We start from the raw sequence: 25171 nt of genomic DNA, 5'->3' as shown, positions 1-25171 counted from the left end.
TGGGGCGCGCACCGGCCCGCGGCCGCCCCCCGCGCGTCCCCAGCGCAGAGCCCGGCGCGGCCCGGTACCTGTGAGGACGCCGACGCGGATCTGGTGGTCGTGGTTCGTCAGGATCATCCCCTCCGACGCCATGTTCGCGGCGGCGGGGCCGGAGGAGCGGGGCGGGGCGGGGCCGGACGGGGGCGGGGCCAGGGCTACGACGGCGGCGGGAGGGCGCGCGAGCGCAGGCAGCGCCAATCCAGCGCCGAGAAGGCAGCGCGAGCCGCGGGATCGCTGACTGCAGGGGCTGGCAGCTCAATTCCCAAGACTGCGGAGAGGGAAAAGACAGAAAGCAAGGATGGTAATGATCCCTGCTCTTGGCTGGCACGAAACCACAGACCGAACTAGGTTGGAAAAGACGTCAGTGATCGTCAGCTGTGAGCAGCCTTGTCGAGTAGAGCCACGTCCAGCGCTCCCTCAGACACCTCTGGGACGGTGGCTGCACCGCCTCCCTGGGCAGCCCCTTGCCGTGTCCAGTCTCCGTTCCTGTGAGAAATCTCGTCCTGACACCCAGCCCGGGCCTCCCCTGGCTACAGGCTGTGTGCCCGTGTCCTGTCCCTGCCCGGGAGAAGAGGCCGCCCCGCTCCTGGCCGCCGCCTCCGTTCAGGCGGTTGTGGAGAGCCAGGAGGTCACCCCGAGCCCCCTGTTCTCCAGGCTACAGATACACACATACCATTTTTCCCCCACCAATTTCCTCAGCAGGGTGTTTTTTCTACCTCTCCAGGCCTCTTCTCTCACCTGTGAGCCCTTTACTGAGACTAAAGCTGTTTTTACACGGACAAAGCAACAGTTGTTTTGGCAAAGCAACTTACCGTCATCTTTTTTTGTCTTACTGATGTTACATTGGATACTCTCAGGAAGCAAATATTTAAACTCATTTTGAATGAACATGTAGGCAAATGTCTTCCACATTTATTAACACCATCATCAACTACAAATGGTAACCCATTGTCAAAATTCAAGTCCCCCAATTTCAACAGATCTTTATATTTTTGTGTATTCCTCTTGCATTTTCAATGTGCCTTACTAATAGCAGACTCTGTATTTGTCTCCTTTTGACTGCCTACTAACAAGCAGTTATTGAAAGCATTTGTAATTTGCATGTACATAAATGAACCACTTCAGTTTTCTCCTTAGCATATCACCTTCTAGATGAACGACTAGCGCCAAAAAGAAAAAAAAAGCAAAAAAAAAAGAAAGAAATGGCTGAAGAAATATCCTCTGCTGTCTCTGGGAAAGTCGCGCTAGTAGCACTTTGGTGGGGTGGTGCACCAGCACACGCTATCAGTATTTCTGTATTGGCACAGCAGTTGCAGTGTGTGCAGCCATAGAGACTGAGAATGCAGGCTCCAGGGATCTCTGGTTATGCAATGGTATAATACAACATATGTGGGTGGGTGTAAGCCTGAACCCAAAACAGCATGGTTACTGAAGATATACTGCATCGCTGGTGCTCATACTGCCGTTCCCTCACGGGTTCAGACACTATTTGTTGAATGTTCTGCTGTAGACAAGGCAAAAAGATTTTTTTTTTTTTGCAAATGTATCTGAAATTATCTAAAGTGCGAGCAAATAGCTTGACATTTTGTAGTTCCTGCAGAGGATTCTCACACCCTAAAAACAGTATTGTTTATTCAGAGCATCTCAGTCTCCCTGTGTAGCCTGTTGATTTGTTGCTCTCGTGGATGGTAAGAAGGAGGAGCAAAATTCAGATTTCACTGGCAGCATTAGGTTTGTTATTTCTGGACTTATAAGTGCCTACTAGAGAGATTTGTATGAGATTTTTTTTTTTGTATAGAAATGTAGTAGATGATTGTATTAAAGCAATAAAGTAAGTTAACAAATTTTTAAAAGACTGAGTAAAGAAGAAGCTGAAATTGATAACAGGGGGTTTGTTACTGTGATATGAAAAGCCTTGTAAACTAGGTGGTAGATCCATGACATTCCAAGAGAAGGTTGTGAATGGGTGATGTCCTGCAGTCAAATTTGTGACACAGTAAGAAAACAAGTGTGTGTGATGCAGAAACCTTTTACTGCAGGGACACATTCCAGGTAATGTGCTAGCAATCCACACTGGAGTTCACACTGACTATCCAGAGAAAAACAAGTTTTCCTCATCAAAGTCAATATAAAGCTGATAGTCACATTTTTCCCTGGTCATGGCAGAGTTGAAGTATAACTCAATTCAGCAACCTCTCAGCAAATTTTTTACATTATTTTGTCTGCCAGCTGGTAATTATCAGTGTCTCTCCTTTGACTGAAGCACTGCCTTTTCACCAAGCTGGCTCTGCCATGCCTGCTTGTTCCATGTGGTCTACTGGGAAACAGAGTGGCTTTCTCAGTTTATCTTGAGCACCACTGAATTACATCTTTTACTCATTTGGGGAAAACAGTTAGACAGGAAGCTCCTGTACTAACTTTTGTAGTAACCTGTAGAAATGTTTGTTTTTTGTTTTTTTTTAATGAGCCTTCAGTATGATTACAAGAAGATAGCAGTTTGTTCTCTTCATTACAGTGTGGGAAAGGATGATTTAAACTCTCATTGAAAGTGATCAGACACTTCATATTTAGAATAAGTATTCAGTATAATTTCTATAATTTTGTTGTCATGTAGGTCTGATTCTTTTTTCAGTGACTCCTTAACTATAATTTCTCTATTCTGTTTTGTTTAGAACTGGTAGGATGTTTGGATCAGCAGTGGGACATGGATCTTCAACTGTCTGCCATTGGTGCAGATCCTGCTGAAGACATTAAATAGCTGGTTTAATAAATCATTAATCAAATTTAAAACATTTTAATTTGTGCCACTGGTGCAAATCCAAGTAAGGTCAAGAGACTAGCTGGCTCAATGCTTAAGTGATAGAAAACAAAGTTGTACCTCCAGCTTATTCATGTGAGTCTGTAAAAAGTCAGGAAACTAAGGCTGAGACCTTGAAATAAAAAGATTTTCCAATTCAGCTATTGTTTTAAAGTCAGTCTATTACAGGTTATTACTTTATGATATGTTTAAATACTCTGTGTTGATCTATAAATTTTGAAAAAGAAGAGTATAAACATTTTATGTGTAGCCACTGATATAGCACAATATTCACCACTCTAGAATAAGGTACAAGAGGTGATTTCTCCAAACAATCCATTTTCTCGGACAAGCATCTAGGGAAAATACAGAAGATGCCCCATATTTTAGCTATGCAGGGTTAGAAAACCATCCAAATGTCTTAATGGCCTATACCATAGTCCATCCTTGCCACCTGAACATTGCCAGAGGCCTCCTGAGAATCTTTTCTGGGCTTACACCTCCAGTCATGAGTAGGAACCCAATTTCAGTGATTGCTCTAACTATTAGTGGGAAGGAAAATGTGTTGTGCTTACAGTAAAACTTAATTACTCGTTGCATTGCACCAATATTTGCAAGGTCAAATTTGTCTATTAAGCAAATAACCTATGTCTGTGAGATTACAAGATAAGAGAAACTGTAACTCTTCCACTTGAAAACAAACAAAATCACAATGTAGCTGATTCTTGTTTGCAATATGGGCATTTGCAGCAATGACAGGCATGTGGAAAACTCCAAATGGAAAGTGGCCTTGAGAGACATCCATGCATACTCTCTCCCTTCCTGCCTCCTCCCACTCAGCTGCCTACTGTGGTGCAACTTTTGAAATGGCACCATATGCTCTAGGATACAACCTCACATATATTCTTAGGAACAGCAACATCTGGAAGGGTGATATTTACTGAGCTTATATGGTATGACTTTGATGGCTGTGCTAGTGACAGCCTTTTGAGCTGCCTCCAATTCAAACCTATTGCAGCCTTTCTTCTCTTACTCTCATACCTGGTCAGACCAAAAAAGCTCTTCCTTTCCCATCACCCTTGTATTGATAAAGGTTATAGCAAAACCCTGTATTCTCATTATTTAATGCACAAAGTAGGTCTATCCAGCTTGTCTTTACCTGATATTACTGATGTCTTTTCTTTTTCAGATGTTACTGTTTTGCTGCTCAGTTGAATAAATGTTTCTGTTTCCATGAATCTCTGGAAAAGAATGTTCTGTAGATCTTTATCCAGGACATGGTGGACCAGTGTGGTTCTTTGCATTATGCAGACACACAAATTTTTGTCCAGACTTTCCCAGACAGAATTCCTAGGCAGGGAAGTTCCAGATGGAAGTATATCCTCAGCATGGTAATAAGGTTTGAATCCTTCTCTAAGGAGCAGTGGAGGTCCTGCAGATCCTGTGATAAGGATTATCTTTTGATTCATCATCTTTACCTTTTTGTCCACCATCCATTGAGCTGGTCCTACTATCTTGGTCCCACCTTGAAAATGATGCACCAGACATTTTGCTGTAGTTATTCTAATATGACAAAGTAGGCTTTTCTTGAATAGCACTACACTAAAAAGGGTTTCCTTTCTTTTAGAATAATTTGGAAATTGGGCCAGCCAAAGGCAATCTTGATGCTTCCAGGTGCCAATTCTCCTGGGTCACTGCAGCCCTTACTGCAGTGTACAACCCAGCTGAGAGCAGAACCAAAGCCTTTGGGATAGGTTTGCGATATGTGTGACATCTGACTACAAATGCAGTGCAGTTGATTCACTACTAGTATGGGTGCCTGACAAAAATAAATGAATCTTAGCGTGACTCTACGAGTGGTGTTGACACATTCAATTGTCTGTGCTTCATTTGCTGCAAAACAGTAGCTATTTTAGAAAAGCATTTGATGAGTTTAGCATACACAAAGAGTAGACAGATTTAAAAGACATCTTACTGGAACATTCTATTTTTGAGATTTCACTTTGACAAAACTGCCTCATTAAGGACTTGGATATGAAAAGCAGGAAAATGCTTTTGGATCTCATGTAAACTAAATTCAGAATTCTGATGAGCTGAATCAGTTCTTTCCATATATTATTTTCCTTTATCTGTATTTCTCCTTGTTTCTTTGTAAGACATGACATAAAACCTTAAGGTATCTAGATCTTGAGTTATGAACAAGATGACTCCAAACTGTATGAAATAAGGAAGAAAGAAGAAAGAGAAGGCATTTTGAACCCAAATTAAATGATAATATTTTGGAATGAACTAACCACAAATGGTCATCACATGTTGTGGCCAAAAGTGAAAAAATGACACTTGCTTCTGCAGGAAACCTTGCTGTGTAATTTGTTTTGACTTAGTAGAAGCATTGAAACTACTAGAACAGATCCTCTAAGGAAGAAAAGGATTATGTATGGCAAAGGGCAGCTGCAGCCTCCTGGCAGCTTGGCTGAAGGCAAATTCACCAACATGCATTTTTGATATTGGGTTTCAGCTCCAGCAATGTGACAGTGACTTTCAGAGGGTCTGTCCACCTGCAGACATATGCAACTATATCAACAAATAAAATTCAGACAAAAAAGCAAGTGGCCATTCTTACAAATCCAGTCTTGTAAATCCTGATTTAGGTCATTTTTGTCATATTTATGGTATCAAGTGGTTGGCTTGTAGTCAAATTGCATACAATGGGATACGTGAGACTCCTTGTACCCACAACTGCCTTTGTTCTTTGATAAATGAGTCTTAGAAAGAACACCCATTTTTCTTGTGTTAACCCCATGATTGGTGTGCATCATTCTCACCAGGTCACTCTGCACCTTTGTGGGTTTGTTTTCCAGAAAAATTCTTGGCCCAGCTGTGGCTCAAGCCTTTACCTTCTTTGAAGCCTGTACCAAAGTACTGTTGATATGTTTAAGTTGCCACCCATGTGACTACAAAATTACCAAGTGATACAAATGACACAGTACATTTGCAAGCCATTTCATGTAGTCATATTAAATGCAAAAAGATTTTAATATGCATCCTCTATGTATTATTAGGGTTTTATATATTTTTGGTTTAGACTGGGCTAAAAATAGTTGAATACACTTTGTAGTAGATCAATTAGTCTTGCTCTAGAACTCTTTCTTACCTCAGCTTCATCTCAGATGCTTCTTGAACTTCCAATATAGTCAGACTGTTGGTATCAGTAGACTACTTCCTCCACAGCTAATCAAAGTTTCAGCAGAAAAACACAGAGAGAAAATAAGCTTTCTGGTAAAAAAAAACCTTTCTTTTTTGTCTTTGCATTTCCATGACAGTCTTTAATGGAAAGTCTTCCATACATTCTTTAGTCCTGTATGTACATACCTTCCATCTGTCCCTCTGCACAGCTTGTTTGAATTGCAGGTGTAATAGCCATTGCTTGAGTATCCAGGTATATCACCATCAGTGTATTTATCCTGATTAGCCACTATTACTCTGGTTTTACAGAGGGGAGGGTAACAGAGCTGCTGGCTGCATCACAACCAGCTGATGGATGCTGTGGTATTATGGTTTCCTGATTAAGGACCTGTCACAGTCTCCTTGGCTCCTGCTGAAGCAACATATGGACATATACTTGGGTTTCAAATCAGTAGAAAGACAAGCCATTCAGCTGGGACCTGAGAGTTCAAAAGTGTTTCAGCTCTCCAGTCAAAGAGTGGCTGAAATCTGGATTTAAATCTACAGTCCAAGTGTGCCAGGGAGCAAGCTGTCAGCTGCTCCGGATGTGCAAGGCTTCCAGGTCCTTCTTGTTTACAGAGTTTGTACTTTGAGTAAGTAAATAATTATTCTTAAGCCAGAAGGTGAATACCCAAGCATGACTGACTATTCAGGGTATTAAAGAACTCACTTGGGAAAAGAAAGACCTGGGTTCTAATCACAATTTTAGTCAACATTTAATCTAAAACTGGAACAGAGACTAGAAGTAAAGTGTTTCTGTTTTAAGATCCTTGCTTCTAAGAGAACCATGTTCATGAACTAAACAATTTTCTTCTCTCTCCCCCAGTTAACTGAAATTCTTCCTGTTCCTTTTGAAAATGTTAGCCTCTCAGGTTCTAGTGTTGCTGTATCTAAGAGATGGGATGCATTGCTGCTTCATCCTATTTCACTCTTCTTGCCCCCCACACCCTCTCTCCACACCTGATTCTCACTCCTCTCTGGCACTGCACGCATCAGACTCCTCTGTCAGCCAAGGCATTTCACTCCTATGGCAAAAATCTGTGCAGGATTTAATATGGTCTGGCAGAAAACTCACTCACAGATGGGTCTGAGGAGTGCCAGAGATAGCATAGCAATCAGTGTGAATGGGAGGAAGGGACCAATGAAACTTGGAAAGGGGAAACGATCTTCCTCTTTGGTTTCTTTTATTGGTTTGAAACACTTCAGGGAATGATGTCCTGAAACAGACCAATTATGGGAAAAAGGTGCTATTTCTGACTACACTCAAAGTTTGCATGGTCAAGCTCTTGTTCCTTTTAGCCAGTTTTATTAGAAACATTGGTATTTTACCACTTCATACTAAACTTGTCTCATATTTCATTGGAATATTTAAAACTTTTGTCTATTTTTCAGTGGCTGTAGCTGCTTATCAGATTTGAAACAGAGGCATCACTTGAAATTATATTTTAAATCATGTAACTTATTCATCTATAAACAGGAGTTTCAAGAAGTTAATGACATGTATATTTACCTTTACTGTATAATTCTGATGTATCCATTTTTGCTTGCATGTTTTGAAATGTTTGGAAATTACTGAGATTTAGCATCTGTCTTTGAAAGATAAAGAAACTTAATCAAAACTACATGTGCCAGAAATCTTCCATCCCAGTTCAGTAGCTGTTTAGGCAAGCTGATTCTTAAAACCCCTTAGAGAAGGCAATACATTGGTACTAGGAGGACCTTTCTGAATGTTTGCCATAGTCTCATACTAAATCCAGAATATGTCACTGTACCAGCTACCAAAAAGGAAACAAACATTATCTTTTTTTTTAAGTATTATCTCCAGCTGAAACCAGAATGATATTTTACTAAATTGTCTCTCTAAAATCAAAGAAACTACAATGTAATTGTAAATTTCTATTTTAGCTAAAAATAATTTATTTTCAGTCTTACATACTGACAAATAATGTTGTTTTTTTTTTTTTTTAAGTTCTCAACAGCAAAAAGCTCAGCCTGTCTTTAGATGTTGGTCCTGCAGTTTCCAGATGCTCACTCTGTAGCAGTGTAGCTCATTTCTGCCAGGTACCTATCTCTCTGATAAAAGAATCCAAGAATCCCAACACCCATCAATCCAGCAGATTAGTCTCCTAGAGCAAGAATTTGTTTCAGCCATTTACACAGTACTGTCCATTTTATTGAACATGATATTCCCAAGCTACATTTAGTACAGAATTTTCCAGTTCTTTATATGAGATGTATTAACTTCGCTTTGGAGATTATTTGAGTATTGTTTTTATGGGAAACCAACAGGAAAACTTTCTGCTGATACAGTGGAATTTTATCCTTTCCACCTGCTCTTTCCACCAGTAAGTAAAGCCAGTTGACCTAGAACTTGAAATTCAGTATTTAAATATAGCGAAGTAGTTCCTATTTATTTTATTTAGGATCCCACCTCACTATTTGAAAATACACTTTTCTTAACTGTACCTGAGTGCAATTCTTTCTTGAACTTAATTTTGGAAGAGATTGTTTACCATTAATTTTTAAATACCTGCTGAGTATTTCAGGAGAATATCTTCATATCTCTGTAACTCTTCTGTCTTCAGTGATCAGACTGCAGTATAACTGTTAAAAACTGCTAAGTATAGAAAAATATCTCTTTAGTAGGTGAGACCTCTGAAGGATTTTCATCTTTATTTTGTAGAAACAAATTGGATATTTTTTTGCTTTTACTGTTACATTGCTAGGAGTAAGGGAGCTAGTCTTTCAAGTAGAAAACAATCCTGGTATTTCCTCACTGTATCATCAGTTACACAAATGAGATGCCTTTACAGATGCCCGCATAAGAGATCTTCTAAAATATGCTCTGTATATTGATACGAAGTGTAATTAATGCTAGAATTCAAGTACAGTTGTATAAGCTATTGTGTTATCTGACACTACAGGTTCTGGTAAGGGCAAATACTATATGCAGTCCTGAGTTCTGGATATTATTGAGTTTTGGATATCAGTACGTTTTGGAATTGCAGATAGGTTTTTGCTGTCAATTCATATACATTCACATCAATTCATCAATTGGTGTTAAATTCATACAAAACTGTTGTTGACTGTGGAATGGGTTTTGTAATGACAGATTGAAATTTGAAACAGTTTGAAAGTACGTTTGTGCCCTTCATTGCCTAGGTCTTTTAGGGATTCTCGAAGTCTTGACAGATATTGTCAGTGACCCTTTTGCAGAGTGCAGGGTGGAACATACTGCCTTAGGGTGCGAGGTGATACTGCAGCCAGGCTGCCTGATTACAGCAATAACTCACATGTAGTCTAGACTATGTAAAATAACATTTCCTTTTTCATGTCTGACAAATTTCACTGGTATCCAACTCAGCATGGAGTTAAATTGGATGTTATTGCTGCTTTTTATAGCTGTGTTTCCTCGTCCTCTCTTTTGCGCTGGCTCTAGCAACTAAATGTACATAGGGAGCATCAAAGTCACCAAATTGCACCAATGGAGTAATCTTTTTTTTTTTATTTGGTAGTTCAATATTCTGTTGTATCAATGAGTTGTTATAACTAATGATGGCAGTAATTAGAAAAGAATAGAAAGAAGGAAAATATGTTGGAGGGGAAGAACAGGCTTGTCCCCTTCATTGGCAGCATAATGTGAAACTTTACCTCTAAGAAACCTTATGACAGTGGTGTTATTTTTAAATGAAGAACTGTGAGAGAATTATTGCTGTAATATGAAACTGCACTCTATGTCCTCTCTAACGTAGAGCTCCTATGACCCTTCTTGGTTTAATCTCTTTCTCTTCTAATTGTCCACTTTTCTTTTGTTGTGGGAGTTCTAATTTACTCCTAGCATGACTTGCAAGCTGTAACTCCCTTTTCACTCCACAGACCCTATAAATGGAGGTTTTTTGCAAGTGCTTGGCCTCTTTACTCTCCCTTAATTCAAATTCTAAAATGAGATTCTTTACACCTTTGAACAGAACAGTCACCATCTGCCTTCCTAAATCAGTAAGGCTCACTTCAGTGAACTAGAAATCTGTACTCCACTCTTACAACTCTTGGAACTATAGAATGTTCAAAGGCATCTCTGGACATCATCTGGTCCAATTTTCCTGTTCAAAACAAGGTCAGCTAGGGGAGGTCGCTTGGGGATGTATCCTGTCAGATTTCAAACATCTCCAAGGATGGAGACTCCTCAATCTCCCAGGGCAGCCTCTTCCATATTCTCAGTCAAACTCACAATAAAACATCTTTTTCTTATGTTTAATCATCCTGTACTTCAATTTGTGTACTTGTCCTTTCACTGGGTACCACTGAGAAGAGTCTGGCTCCATCTTCCTCTATATGAGAGATGTTTCATCCCCTTAATGATCTTCACGGCATTGTGCTGGACTCTTTCCAGCATGTTCATGTCTGTCTTGTAGAGCGGACACAGCACTCCAGGTGAGTCTCACCAATGACAAGCAGAGGGAAAGGATCACCTCTTCAATCTGCTGGCAGTGCTCTGCCCTGTCCAGCCCAGGATGCTGTTGCCTCTCTTTGCTGCAAGGGTGTATTGCTATGTTCATCTAGCTGTGCCTCAGCTCTCCCAGGTGTTTTTCTGCCAAGCTGCTTTCCAGCCCCTCAGCTCCCACCCTGTCCTGGTACCTGTAATTAAATCTGTAATTAAAAGATGAGGAAAAATACTTAACAATTAAGAGTCTTTTCCTTCTTGTTCTTTGGGTCATTGAAAGAGAGTTACGAGCATGATGATGATACTCTGGAGGCAAACATACTTCTGTAAATACTCACAAGTGAGAAAAGCAGGCTAAGAGCAGCAGTTAGCTGTTTTGTGCCTCAGAATGTAGCCATTTCTGACAAAAATTATTCTCTAAATGTATTCAGGGATATATTATACATAAGTTCTGGAGGCTTTTTAGGCAAGAGTGTTTTCTACCTAATAAAGTATTCAATAGCACTTTGTATTTCTTTAGGTGGCAAATAGATATAAATATGCTTGGTTTCAAAGGGAAAGCATGTCTGATATGTATGTACTGTATAGGATCAGGAACACTTTCATGAATAATCCAACGGATCCCAACACAGCAATTCATATAAATGAATGCTGTTCTGTTTTAGAGAAGACAGCACAGAGATGGCAGCCATGGTTATTTAATCACAAATTGTGTGATATTTTATTACATTCCCTGCTCCTGGAAACTGAATCTCAGTTTGACTTCCAGCATGGGAAAAAATTGAGAAATTGACATGACATTTTAAAAATACAATCAAAAGGAAAAATAATTCAATTTTTCCTTCAAGGTGCCTAAACCAAACTCTTTCTCATATTTTGATTTCTTAGTTTTGAAATGTTCAGACAGGTACTACTGGACTCAGATAGAAGGGTCACCTGTGCCCAGTTCTGTGGGGCCACATGCAGCAGCCCTCTGTGGCCAGATTGTCTGGTCCTGAGCAGCACTACAGGAGTGCTCTAACTATTGTGCTGTCTGATGTAGAGTGTTCTTTGTGTTAGGCATTGGCACACCATTTTCAGAGGTAGACTGGGGCTTTTCAGACTTGCTGGGGATCACACAGTTGTTTGAGGGGAATTCTCCCACCACAGTGACTGGCAGAGTAACTGGTCTCAGGCTTGGTGTACACTAATGGTCAAGATTATGATTACAGCTCTAAGGAAGGGAAATCTACGACTAGTGCTCAAAGGAGGTTGCTAGTATAATTTAAGGCTAAAAGCAAAAGAAACTCATTGTTTCTTAAAGGTGAATTTATCATTTTCACAAGATTGTTGGCAGATCTTTTATTCTTACATTTTCTTCCTTCTTTTGCATTGCATGTCTGTACATGATAGTGCATGGCAGGTTTTTTCAGCTATGAAACTCAAGAGTCACCATTCTGATGGATCTCAAACAAAGGACCTAGTGTGGGCCAACTGAGAACTAAATCCATCTTGCTTCTTTCAGATGGGTAAAAGAAATTCTACATCAGCAATTCATTCTTACTTTTTAACACAAGGTCTCAAGAGGTTGTGTGAACTTTACTTACAGAGGTTTCATCTACCTTTCAGTGGTACATACAGGTGGTAAAACAACTTTAGGAAAATGAGGCAGAATTTTTCATAGAATTATTGGAATGTACATGTCCTCCATCTCCAAAATGGGGAAGTTGTATAAAATTTCATTTTACAGTGGAGGAAACTGGGAAGGGAAAGTTCAAGTGATTTATCCAGTGTCATAGAGACAAATAACTTTGGAAGTGGCTGAATAAGTGCAAAACTCTTCTGTTCCATTTTCTTTCCTATGGACAGTTTTTACAGATAATAGAACTATTCCATAGTTATTAAAGAAAAAGGGGTTTTAAATATGCAGTACAGTCCTAAGAGAAGAGGCTTCCCAAATCAGAGCTTGAATTGAATGGATTTGGGTAATACAGGCAAATCAAGGTATTGATTATATGTCCACAAAGTTGTAGGGTATCCTTTCCCTCCAATGTTACAACACAGATTAGTTGTTTCTGACTATTTTTGCTCATCTTTAGAGCAGAGGCAAATGGTAGAATGTCAGTATCATTCCTTCATCCATTCACATAGCACTATAAAAGAAAGCAAAGCTAGTTCCAAGCACTTCAATATTTTTATAAGAGGTTTTGGGTTTTAGGTATTCTAGTTCTTCTCCATCGGACTAATTAGCTTTCAAATTTTCCTGGAAAATTATGCCCACTAGTTAACATTCCAAAGTTTTGAAACCACAAACTAATTAGACTAATGGCATTTTTCATTTGTTTCTAGGATTATGGAGAACTAGAAGTGAGGAAACAGGCTATATGATTTGCATGTCCCAAAGGAGGAGTTAGGGAACCGTGGAAAGGGACTTACGATACAATTGCTGTGGGGTAAGGGAGCCTGTGATCTGCTTGAAAGTAGAAAGAGAAGAACCAGGAGAGGAGTACAGGACTGAGAATGAGAGAGAACAAAGTCATGAGGATGGTATGGAGATGTTACAGTCAAAAAGTCAAAAGACTGAGCAAGAGAAAAAAAATCATGACTGAACACAGGCATGGAGGGAGGGGTGAGGGCATGGGAAAGCAGTGAAAGTGGAGAATTCTGCTGTTGCCTTCTGGCAACAAGGTAATGCCAGAAAGTAATATGGAAGGGAAGCAGACAAAAGAAGGAAAATGTCTGAAACTGCAGAAGTGGTTGAAGACAGGGGAATCTTACCATAACAGTAATTTTGACTTTGGCTCTGCGAGTTGTAAATAACATATAGCTTCTCTGAGTGGAAGTACATTACTTCTTATTGATGGCATAGAGAATCTGCTTCTACAGTTGCTGCAGCAATATATGAGAAGCATTTTTTTAAGTTATCCCTTTTCTTTGTTATGCTCTTCTGCTTTTTCACATTTACAATTTTCCAGATGCAGGCATCCCTTTGACACAGTAAAGGAAAAAAGACATACACAAGGATTTATCCCTCACTGATTCCTTCAAGAATTTTGATGGATTTTTCTTTCTGAAGAAAAACCCTTGTTAGAGCATTTTAGATGGAAGTGTATGAATGATTTTTAGTAGTGATTAAACCATGCCTGTCAGCTATAAAAAGCTTTTTTTAACTGATGTAGCATGGGTCATTTTGCCTATAATTTGAAGACAGAAACAGATTATACTACCCATTTAGTGCTTTTTTTCATCTTTAGAAGAGAAATCTGCAACAAGTCTCCGGTATGGAAGACTGTTTGCTATACAAAGAAGCAAAGTCAGAGGATGTTTGACATTGCAAACTAATTTTGCAATGTCAAACATCTAAGACATAAAATTAAAACCTAGATCCTGGATCCGAAACAAGTAATTATAAAACATGAATGATTTCCATGAAAGGAACACCTGAAACAACTAGCCGTGTTCAAAGTGGAGATTTTCAGAAGAGCCTTGTTCCCACACGGAGCATGAGTTTTGGTGGTTAATGATGTGCCTGACTCACAGCTCTGTGTTCAGTAGCCAGCAGCCTGCTCACTCCCAGGGCCCCTAAACAGCACATTCATTGCCCGGGCAGCTCGCATCAGAGCCAGCGGCCACTGCAGAGATGAGCTTCCTACTCCCTCTAGTGCAGCAATTGTGCACTCAGGCACTGCCTGCTACAGCTTTTTAAAAGGTTCAGTGATATGAAAAAAGTTAAAGAGTAACAATTTTTGTGATAGAAATTGAATCAGTTGGTGTGTTGATTTACAAAGAATACTGTCAAAAGAACAAAATTTTTGTCAACTGATTTGACTGACGTGGTCTTTAAAGGTGCTTATGGGCTTAAGACGAGGAGCTACCCTAGCTAAAACCAGACCTGAATAGTAATGAGGGGCTGGAAGTTAGGAGCTGTGTTTCTCTGATGCCATAACTGGGGAATTGCAAGTCAGATGCAGATATCTCAATCTCCTGTACAGAAAGTAGAGGAGAGGCCAAAGCTGCAGCAGCTGGACTGAGGAGCTGCATGCAAGCAGTAAATATGAATTTGGATTTTTAAGAAGGCACAAATATATGCCCAGAGTTAGCTCCTGTCTCTCACTTCCCATGCTGGAATCACTTGTGTAAGAGGAGCTGGAGCAATTTGTATGTAGATAAATAAATCTGCCCTCCTAGTTGTTTCTGGACCATGAAAGAATAGGGTGGTAAATTAAAATATCTTCTGAAAGATGATAAAAGTGCCTGGTAGTCGCTCTAGATTCCCACCCCATTCAGCCTTTTGAACGAGACTCTGCTCTCTGCTAGTGCTAGTATCAATACCTTCCCTTTCCATAGCACCTGCAGTCCTAAAAAGGGCCCAGAATTGGTGGTATGACACAGTGGGCTGCAGAAAAGCCAAGAGAGCGCTCAGAAAACCATTTCCTTTTTTTCTGTTCTGGCAGTACATTTTCTGTGGACAAAAATTTGTATGGGAGAGGTATTACAGAAAGTACTGATACCCTTGAACTGCCAGAAATATTTTACATTTCAAATTGGATCAATGTTATTATATTCTTTCCCTTCCTCAGGTTATTGCTTGTATGCCTCTTTATAATTCTCCTCCAATCAAATATTTTTTCTACTCCCAATCAAACTCCTGTCATCTCCCTGGCATCTGGTGGCTGTCTATTGTGGACACAGCAGGGACAGACAGATCTTTTTTGTCATTAGCTGTTACCTTAAGGGCAATTACATTTGCTTTCCCTTCTATTTTTAAATTATCCTTTGTCAGGGTGTTTTTGTAATTTATGTACTTAATCCCTTCTTAGAGATCTACTTCTGAGTGCTTAGTATCATATGAGACATTTTAAACATATATTCTGATCTCCAGCAAAGATCACACATCAAGCATTGGCAACATAGATGTTAAAGATGCTTTGCTTGACTGCTCTCTCCCCAGCTACTGTCAGTAAAAGGGACTCCTTTACTCCATTCTCCCTTACAGTAAATCTTTTATTACCTGAGGCACCTTTTGTGTCACCTCTAAGAACGTGCCCTGGGGCGTGGGGGGATATGACTCTCAAAGGTCCCTGTGCATAGCACTTCACAGGGATTCACTACCATGAGGGACACAAGGTGAGATGGGCAATCTTACCTTGTCATCAGACATGGATTTCGGACAGCAAAACAAAACAAAACAAAATTTTAAAAAAAGGAAGTTTTTTTAGTTATAATGTTGTGGTGATCATAAATGCTATTACTTTGATATCAAAAAGTAGACCATAAATGCTATTACATTGGTATTATTTTGGTCTTTTTACATTGTCACTATTTTCCCACTATCTAGCCAGATATTAACAAGCCACTGAGAGTTCAAAACATATGAGGTAGAAGTTATTTTGTTACTTTCTTAAAAAATCCTTTCCCTCAACTAAACAAGGCACAGTATATATTCTGCACTTCTTTTTTCCAAGTTCATGCACCAGCTAGTGGTTAGCATAAGGTTGTTCTAACATTTGAATTCTTTGCACAGTATGTGTCACCTGGCTTAGCCTGTAAATTATGAAATGTACACTGTTTAGATGGTTTGTCCTGAGCTGGTCCCACCCCAGTACAACACAAGCAATAACTCTGGGCTGTTCTGAAGATCTCTTATATGTTTTCTTTCTTGCCACTCTCATTTCCTGACAGGCTCATCCCTCTTGGGTGTTTTTTAAGGCCTGAGAAAAACTTGGAAGTCTCAAAAAAGTTCCGTACAATGTCACTCATTTTCTTGTGTCTCCATTGTAGACTGTGGCCAGATGTTTAAAATTGAAAGGATAGCATACATCTACAAGTTCCAGGTGTCCCCAGAAACCTCAGGTACTTAACATCTCAAAATCTGGGCCATGATTTCTATATTTATGAGATTCAAATTCTCTGAGTTTTTAACAAAACTAAATTGTGTTTTGGTGCCATCAGAATCCACTGTGATAAAGTGAGATCTGATAAAGCACTAGAAAGTTTTCTCATTGTGTATAAATATTTATGTATGTAAATAGGTGTATGGTTAATTATAACTGACAAGAACAGACTGACACAAACTCAGATCCTCAGATCCCCATGGACAGATACAAGTTGCTTGTTGAAGTGTTGTGGCATATCTCATGGGCTGTGTTCTGAATCACTGATTAAATGCTGCAGCATGTGGATAGCTGAAATGCCAGTGACTCTTGAGCAGGGAGGGAGGAAGGAATGTGCACTGAATAAGAACACAGAGAGATCATCTGGTTTATATTTCTTGATTTTTCAAAAACTGGACAAGAGCTGAAAGGTTTCCCTTTATGTTTTACTAAAGTTTGAGTAGAAACCTTTACTGAAGACTGCACAGACTGTCTAGCTCACATATGCATACAGAATAGAATCCCTTATGCAGGAAAAGGTTAGAAAAGGATTTAATAAGAAGACAGGACAAGCTGCACTTGACAGGCACAGGGCAGTTTGAAAACAACCCTCAAATCTGACTCTTTCAGCACAGGCAGAATCCCTGAATCCGCTTAGGTATTTGGAAAATATTTGCATATAGCTGACACTTTCGAAAGAGGCTTGCAGGTTTTTTTCTTTCTGTTTTTCTTTTTTTTTATTTTTTATTTTCATACCTTTTTATACTGCATGGGGTTGGGGTTGGAGTGTTTTTTTGGTTTTTTGGTTTTTTTTTTTGCAGGTAAGCTTATGCCTCTTCTGCCAGATGCATCAAAAGAAAAACTCCATTGTACTTCTGCTTTTGCCTTTTAATAGATTTACAATGTTAGTTGAAGAGAAAAGAACTGTTTAGATTAAATTTACAGTGCTGTTGAAAATCAGAAATGTCTATTTAATTGATATATATATCTATTAAATAAAAATATGAGTAAATGTGTAATAATGTGTAGCTAAAAATACAATTCTTCTGCATGACGTTTTTGGGACATAGAGGAGGGGTATTTCCTTTCAATAATTCAGCTTATTTTTTAGCATGGCATCATGCACTGCTTATGCATACCTTGAAACAGTAATATTTTTAAGTGTGCTCTTTTTTGTGGTTTTTTTTTGTCATTTCATGATGAAAAGCTACATAGTTTCAAATGTGCCAGTACAACAACAACGTACTACCATCATTTTACATGTTTTCTGCATGACATTCCTTTACTGGATGAAGGCTGTTAGATTGGAATTTTTTGAATAATAGCGTACCATGTGATCTGCTCCTGTTTTGGAGAGAAGGCTCAATTTTATCTTTTAGACCATGCTTCAAGGAAACCTGGTGGGAAAAAAAAAAAAAAAAAGATCATACCAAAACATACAATGGCATGAAGTTTTTTTCTGGAACTAAACCCGTGAAACTGTTTTGAAATGCCTTGTTCAACAAAGGTACTGCATGCATGTGCAATATAAGTGGATGTAAGGAACCTGGTAGGTAATTTGCCTTCTGTATAGAAGCAGAGATGTCTACTGATCAAGTGCGTAGCATTTTCCCTTCTGTTTCCTCATATATTTTATTTCTGTATGTGGCAAGAGACAGGCTCACCAATTACTTTTCTGAAACAAAATAGAACTAAAAGACCTCCAAGCTACAAAGTCAGCTTGTGCTCTTAAATATCCAGCATTTTGCCTATACTGAGTTATCAATCTACACCGTCTTGGGTACACAGAAATTGGTATCTGAGTGCTAACAAATGTAGAAGTGCCTGACAGAAAGAGAAAAATATTACACTGCAATTGTTGTTCAGTTTTGTAGTAATTAACTAGAAAGATGTCTCTTAAAAATTTTTACAGCTTACTGGCTGGTGTATACCTGTAGTGAAAAGACATTAATAGGTTCTCTTTTTTTACTTGTGCAAGGCTTAAGTTTAACAGCTTGCACCTTCAGACTGCTGAAACCCTAGTGAGTCTAGAGAGGCAAAGTATCTCAGGTGTTACACTCCTGCAAAATTCACTTGTTGTAAAGTTAAATGGGTTCTTAATACTAACAATTATTTGCAAGGGTGTTGAAAATGCACCTGACCTCATGGCTCCTATTGCAAAGCCCTTCTTATTGCACCTATACATTGCACTGCACACTTCATGTAAGCTGGGCTGTCAGTCTGTCTCTTTATGCCCTTCCAGAAAATGCTGGGTTTCTTGGGTCACTCCTTTAGGTGATTTTCAAGTCAATCTCCCATTTGTGCTCCTGCTGCTGATGGGGAATCTGCTGCCATGCTTTTACTGCCTTCTCCTCATGTTAACTCCTATCAGCCATATTTCTTTTTACCCTCCTGAGTAGAGGCAGTTGATGGCAAAAGCTTTTATTTTCTTTCTAGTCCCTATCTTCATATTCTTTTGCATGTAGCTTGTCCACTTCTATTACATAGCTGTCTTCTAAAGCTTAGCCTCTTCTGCTATCTTTAATGTATAACCATTCCAAATGACCTGCATCCCATTGCAACTTGAATATTACACTGCTGGATTAAGGGGCTTTAATGAGTTCATGGAATCATATTGTCTTGTGAATAATTTATTTTAATTGGAATCCATGACAGAAGATGCACACTGAGCAGCTCATGTTGATTTTTCTGTTGACTTTGAAGCCTCCATTTGCAATCTACTTAACTGTTCTTTTTTGTTTACAGCAGTGCTGAAGAAACTTATGCACTGGGTATAGCCAAAAGGCCTTTTAAATGTTACACATTTTAGGAATATGCATTAAAATATTTCTTTGAAAATTCGGAAATAATTTTCTAGAGTGGGAGATGATGCCAAAATATTTGAAGACTTGTCAGGTCAACCTCAACTTCTTAATTTCACAAAATTGGTTCTCAATTGGCCTGTATAAATTCTACACTGTTTTTAGAGCCAGCTCTAAAATGTATGAGTGTTACTACCTAGATGCCCTCATAGATTCAGTTGCAAATTACAGCTCAAGGGAAAAAGAGATAAAGGCTCATGGAGTAAAATCATTATGTTGGGTGCACCTGTTGAACTTCACTTGTAGAAAGCCAAATTCAATACTGTTTTGACCACAGATTCAGGATTGCAAATACATAACAGCTGAAAAAAGGTGAGGGACAGCTTAAATTAGGAGCTAAAGCTTTATAAGATATAAGATACCAAGTATTAGATAATAGCAAATACTGCAAGTTAGGATTGAAGTTTAATATCAGAATTGGGCTATGAGTGGAGTAGCTGTACCACAGGGAGTAAGGACAGATGAAACTGAGGAGCATTGGTAAGCAAGCCTGGAGATTCCAGAACTTGATAAGCAGGAGGCAACAGATGAGAACTGAAGCACTGCAGCAGATGGAGGTAGGGGAAGAGCCTCCGGACTCCTGACCAGAAGACCAGAGATTGCTGTGAATTTGTTTAAGATGCATTATTAGAAAGTACAGTTTTGTAACACCTGCAAGTGAGAAGTACCAGCTGCTAGAGCTTACATTTAAAGTTTCAAATTTAAGATTTTGAATCCATTCTTTGTGATGGAAGAGGAGGTGATTTCAGTCTTAAAATTGTTAAACTTGTTGTTGCTGCTCTTGTCTAGTAGCAACAATGGAATACAGAACCTTGCATGATCTTACTTTTTTTTTTTTAATTTCTTTTTTTTTTTTGTAAAGCTACACGATCTTACTTTTTTTTTTTTTAATTTTCTTTTTTTTTTGTAAAGCTACCTAAAAATAGAAATAGAAAACCTAACTTTAGCTTTTACTGTCCATGTTTGGAAAGTTTGGTCAAAGACCTATGGCAGAACTGTGCGATATCCTCTGAACTAAAATAGCTGTCTGTTAGAGTGCTAGAACTGCTCCTTTCTCTTACAGAGGGAATAGTTCATACATAGTTTACATCTGCTCCAGTATCCACAAGCAGTAAAATCATCCATAGTTCTTATTTTAAAAACAAAAAAAGTAGTTGTTAAATGTCCCTGTTTTAACAAAAAAACAAGATGCAAGATTTTTGACAGATGTGACATTAACTACTTATGAAATAGTACCATGTAGGCTTCTCTTTGGTGTCATTCCAGATGAAAACATATGGAAAAGGTTTTAAATTATTATTTTAAAAGCAATAATTTTTATCACAAACCTGGATAAGGTTTTTCACCCCAAGTAATTTATAGATATCAGCTGATGGACAACTACTCATAACATTATTTTCTCATGTTTGTTGGTATCAGTTTTCTGTGAATAAAAGATAGTCTAACCATCCTTGGGAAATTTATCACTCTGGTTTTTTGTTGTGGATTTATTTGTAATGTGTGTTATACACAATGTGGAGTAATAGAGTTTGTTTAAACTGACCAGTACTGCTCCACTGTGGATGCCATAGGACAGAAAGAGAGGAACAGCAAGTGTTTCCCACAGGGGTTGGTGAGAATTTTTAGGGAGTTGTAAAGATGTGATAACTTTTTAAAGTATAAACAATCTGTAGGTGGTGTTTTTCTACTTCGTCTCTCTCTTCTTCTCAAGGATGGTGTGTGAGGAAGATGTTTTTGTTAGTTAGCCAATCAAATGGAAACTATCTTATCACTCTATAAAAACCGCGGGGTTCTCTTGAATAAAACCTTCTTTGCTCTTTCTACAATACTGCCTCCCGCCTGTTCCTGTCATTCTCGGTACAAGAGTGACACTCCACAATCTTCTATTTTATGCTCTGAATATAAGACAGACCAAATAAGACACTTTACAAAAGACTTCTGTAGTTTGCTTATGTGTGAAGGCTGTGCCTGGCTTGCTTGCTACCCGTCTCTTTTAGACTGCCAGCTATTAGATTTCACCAAGGAAAGGATCTTGTTTCAGCTATTCTGTGAATGCTATTTCAGTTGTAACAATTGTGATTAAGCTCTTTTCAGAACAGAAGGAAACAGTCTCTTCCTCACTGGCTATGCAGCCCTTTTCTCACTAGAATAGCATTTAGGACATTAGCAACCTTCAGTATTAATGTACGCTAGTCAGCTAAATAAAGCTTATCTTGTATAATGGATTTTAGACCACCTAACATTTCAGTTACCTGATATGCTGATTTTTGTACTTAATCCCATGACATTTTCTGCAAGAATTGGATCACAACATAAAAAGCCATTTCAAATAGATAAGTCAGTCACCATATTTTTTTCTTTCTCCTGCTCTCAAAATGTTTCCATTAATTTACTATAGGTATTTGTGAATTTATTTGGAAAATATTTTCACTATATGAATATCTTGTGAACAGTTTGTTGTGAATATTTATTATCTAATATCTACATTAATTCACTGTTGGTTAGTCATTCAACACTGAGTTTCTTTGCATCTTACAGAGACCTTTCACATTCAAAGTATTGTGAAAAATCAGACTCAACATACATTTTGCTACTACTTAAGATTTTGCTTAAATTCTTTATGGCAAATGAAAGTAAACCTTGATTATTTCAGAGCTCAGGTAAACATCAGAAGCACTTTTCTTATTGCTCAGGCAACTCAAGTAATTGCAATCTTCTGACCCAGATTCTCCCTGCAGACTCAGGTCAGTACAACCTTCTTCACTTGGTCTTTTACATTGCTGTGCAAAGTCCCTATGGGCTGTGAAGGAGTTGTCACAGTCCACTCCAGAAACGGCTTCATTGCACAAAACACATTTATTAAATCCTTTGGGATCCTTCCATCTAGGGCCCTGAGATGTAAGGTTTCTTTCACATGCTTTGTAACTAAAGAATACAGCCAAGCACTATAAAGCCTAAGAAGGTATTACTTCAAATCAGACATTTCCAGATGAATTTATGCAGTTAAAGAGAATAGCTTTATTTGTGTATCTTTGTGTCACCTTCTGGTTTCTGTAAAGTCAGTGACAGCCATATATTTAATACTTACTCAAATAAATAGGGCTTCAAATTGTTGCATGATAATTTTGGCTCTATCTTGTCAGTGCTTCTCTGTTGTCCTAACTGCAAACACCACAATTCTATCACTACAAGGCGTTGTGAGGATTATGTAATTGTTTAGAAAATACTTTGAGATAATCAAGTGAAAGACAGTTACAGGAGTGCAAGGCATTTTAATATGGTTTCTCTAAATACTGGTCATGGACAGAGGCTATGCCCTAATAATAATTTTTCATGGACAATATCTTGAATAAACTTTAATTAAATCTACTTTGACTTTTAATTGAATTGCTGGTATCTGAAAAAAAGTTTGTATTTAGGGACTGTAGGTGGGATATCCAGTGATGGTATCCAGATAGCTGTGAAGATATGGTACAACAGACTCTGTAGTGATGATCCTCCTTGTATCCAAGGTGGCCAAAGTCATTACTGCCAGCCAGCACTGCTGGCTTATCTCTGTGCAGTTAAGAAACCTTTCTCTTGGGACAGGAATGTGAAATTAGCAATGCCTTGGAGTTGCTTTCTAGATGTTGGAGGAACCAATAGGGAGGGCAGAGTAAGGAATTTGGCAGCAAAGGGGAGGGAGCAGAGTACTGAAGGGGAAGACTATGGTGTTTGCATTTTCAGTGGAAGCCTTCTAGAAAATAATAAGTGAGAGAAACAAAGCCATCTTTACTTTTGAAGTCTGAAGTATCTCAGGATACTGAAGGGTGCTCAGGCACCCTGAGAACAAATTTTCTGCATGCAAAATGAAATGTGGAGCTATTGATTACTTCACATCTAAAATTTTGTCAGCAAAAGCATCAGAGAATAAATATATCAGTACTCTTGTAAAGTCACTAAGCATTTTGTATTTATGAATGAAGTCTCTTTTGATGTTCTCAGCTGATATATTCACTGCCTTTTATTGTCATATAGGAAGATTATGCCAATTATGAATCAACCTGCATCTCATCCATCTGCAGGACATCACAGCATCTTGCCAAGATGCATCTGACACACACAAACATGTGATTTCCCTTGCTTTGGTTGTTTTACTATTTATTACACGACTGCGGTAGCAATTTTTCCCTCTGACTTACTTTTTATCTATAACCATTGGGTATTCTCACAGATATTGCTTATTGCTGCTGCTGCTTCGCTTTAATAGTCTTTGAGGGTTAAAAGAGGGACTGAAGAAGATACCAGAGCAACTTATGTTCTCTTGGTAGATTTTTTTTCTGTGTGAGGACATCCATGGCCCTTTTAGAAGATATTCAGGTGACTCATGTTACTTAGTAGACAGAGAACAATATGGTGGAAATTTTTACTGAGGTTTTTGCATATTAAGATTTTCACTGGGAGTCTTTCTGCGATCCTGCAGTCTTTTTTACACTTAGATTCCCCCCAGATATTTCTTCATGCCCTTGAGTCTGAATGTGTCCAGTGTTGGGGGATTTTCATAGGACACCCCCATGAGGAACTGACATCCAGAAGTTGACTCTCCAGTTATTAAACATTAATACACAGTGTTCAATACATCTATAGCTCACTTATACAGCATTTGTATACCCCTTATTATGGATACTTTATGCAATATCACTCCCACACCACCACTTCCAGTGCTGCCTCAAATTAAGTTTTGATTGCCAGTCCCAGACAACATACTGCCTTTGAGAACAAATGCAAAGATGTGTCAGTGTTTGACGACTTTTTCTTAAACACACCTCTGTTTCCATTTTGTTTTTATCCATGCAGTTTAATTCCCTTATTACAATTACCTGTTTTCCCCAGCCTTTTTGTTTCTCCACATACAGAAACTCAGAAGAGCTGCAGCAGACTGCTAGAACATTTTGTCCTGGGGCAATTTCATCCAAGCACTTGATATTGCTGGGCAGTTTGGAGTTGTAATTTGAGAGGACCACCCTTACATTTCTTGAGTGGATGAGGAGACATGAGACATTCCCATCAGCCTCTGTGTGAGAGACAAGCTCAGATAAGAAGGAAGAAAGCTGGCAGCCAAGTTAGTGTGTCTCGTCAAGTTTCCCTATGGGAGCCTATCAGTGTCAGCTTGTGCACAGAAATAGAAACCCCTTGGTAAACTAAATCTATTAAAACAAAGTAGGTAACAAGTAAGGGGCACACTTAACCTTCTAAACCTACTATTCCTCAATTTTAGCTCAGTCTATTTTGAACGAAGCATTGTTTTTCAATGTTTCCATTAACTGAACAACTGTGTAATTTATTAAGCTAAGAAAAATAGTTGAGGTGAAGATTTAAACAGTTTAAGAGCTGCAAGTAGTGGAAACATTACAAACTGGGAAAAGCAGAAGAGAAAAACTAAAAAGATAATAAAATGGAAACAAGACACACATACCACTCATTTTCTGCTTCTATACTGAATAGCTTTCCCTAATTCCTTTATCTTTGTTTGAAGAATTGCAGTCCATCTGGAAGAGAGGTGTATCTTCTCTTTTTGTGGCTGATGTAGTAAGAAAAAATTTTAAGCCAACATCAATATTTTACAAATTTGAACTAAGACAGCGTGTGCCTCCATAGCTCCAACTCTTGTTGCTTTTACCAGAATATGTGTAAGTTATTTTAGAATGTTTTATGGCCAATGATTTTATTTACATAAGAGCCTGTGCAGTTACTGATGCTTGGTCTGATCTGGTTTCTTGGGCTCTGTGCATGTTGACTGAAGGGGAGAGACAACCAGTAGGCAGTTATTGGCAACAAAACAGGAGCAAGGAATCCTTCTAAGGTTGTTAGTGAAAAAGATGCACTCTTGAGCCTCTGGAGGCCGTGTCCAGCTGACCACACTGTGGGTAGAGACAGCAGCTATATATAGGTGTGGCCTGAGACTGCAGGGGACACA

The 25171-nt window shown here is 38.7% G+C and overlaps 1 protein-coding gene and 1 long non-coding RNA gene across 22 annotated transcripts in view; both read right to left on the bottom strand.

Moving 5' to 3' along the window:
- Positions 1 to 136, bottom strand: part of GPHN (gephyrin) — a 268213-nt gene extending 268077 nt beyond the window's left edge. For 17 of the 20 annotated variants that reach the window (XM_039704734.1, XM_039704736.1, XM_039704738.1 and 14 more), the window contains exon 1: positions 69 to 136. In XM_039704734.1, coding sequence (XP_039560668.1) covers positions 69 to 132 — 64 coding nt within the window. In that variant the 5' untranslated portion in view covers positions 133 to 136. The remainder of the gene's footprint in view (positions 1 to 68) is intronic. The other 3 variants (XM_039704752.1, XM_039704748.1, XM_039704751.1) reach the window with 1 other exon arrangement.
- Positions 137 to 4017: 3881 nt separating this feature from the next.
- Positions 4018 to 24203, bottom strand: LOC120500469. Of its 2 annotated transcripts, XR_005627103.1 has the most exons (5): positions 24075 to 24203; positions 17685 to 17751; positions 8592 to 8678; positions 5991 to 6067; positions 4018 to 4277 (listed from the first exon to the last, which is right to left on the bottom strand). It is a non-coding gene; the product is annotated as an uncharacterized LOC120500469 (long non-coding RNA). The 2 variants fall into 2 exon arrangements; XR_005627104.1 differs by lacking the exons at positions 4018 to 4277; positions 5991 to 6067 and adding an exon at positions 7572 to 7651.
- Positions 24204 to 25171: the final 968 nt, after the last annotated feature.

Source organism: Passer montanus, unplaced genomic scaffold (assembly GCF_014805655.1).
Source record: "Passer montanus isolate IOZ18808 unplaced genomic scaffold, ASM1480565v1 scaffold18, whole genome shotgun sequence".
Lineage (NCBI taxonomy): Eukaryota > Metazoa > Chordata > Aves > Passeriformes > Passeridae > Passer > Passer montanus.
This window is presented reverse-complemented; position numbering and strand designations above follow the sequence as displayed.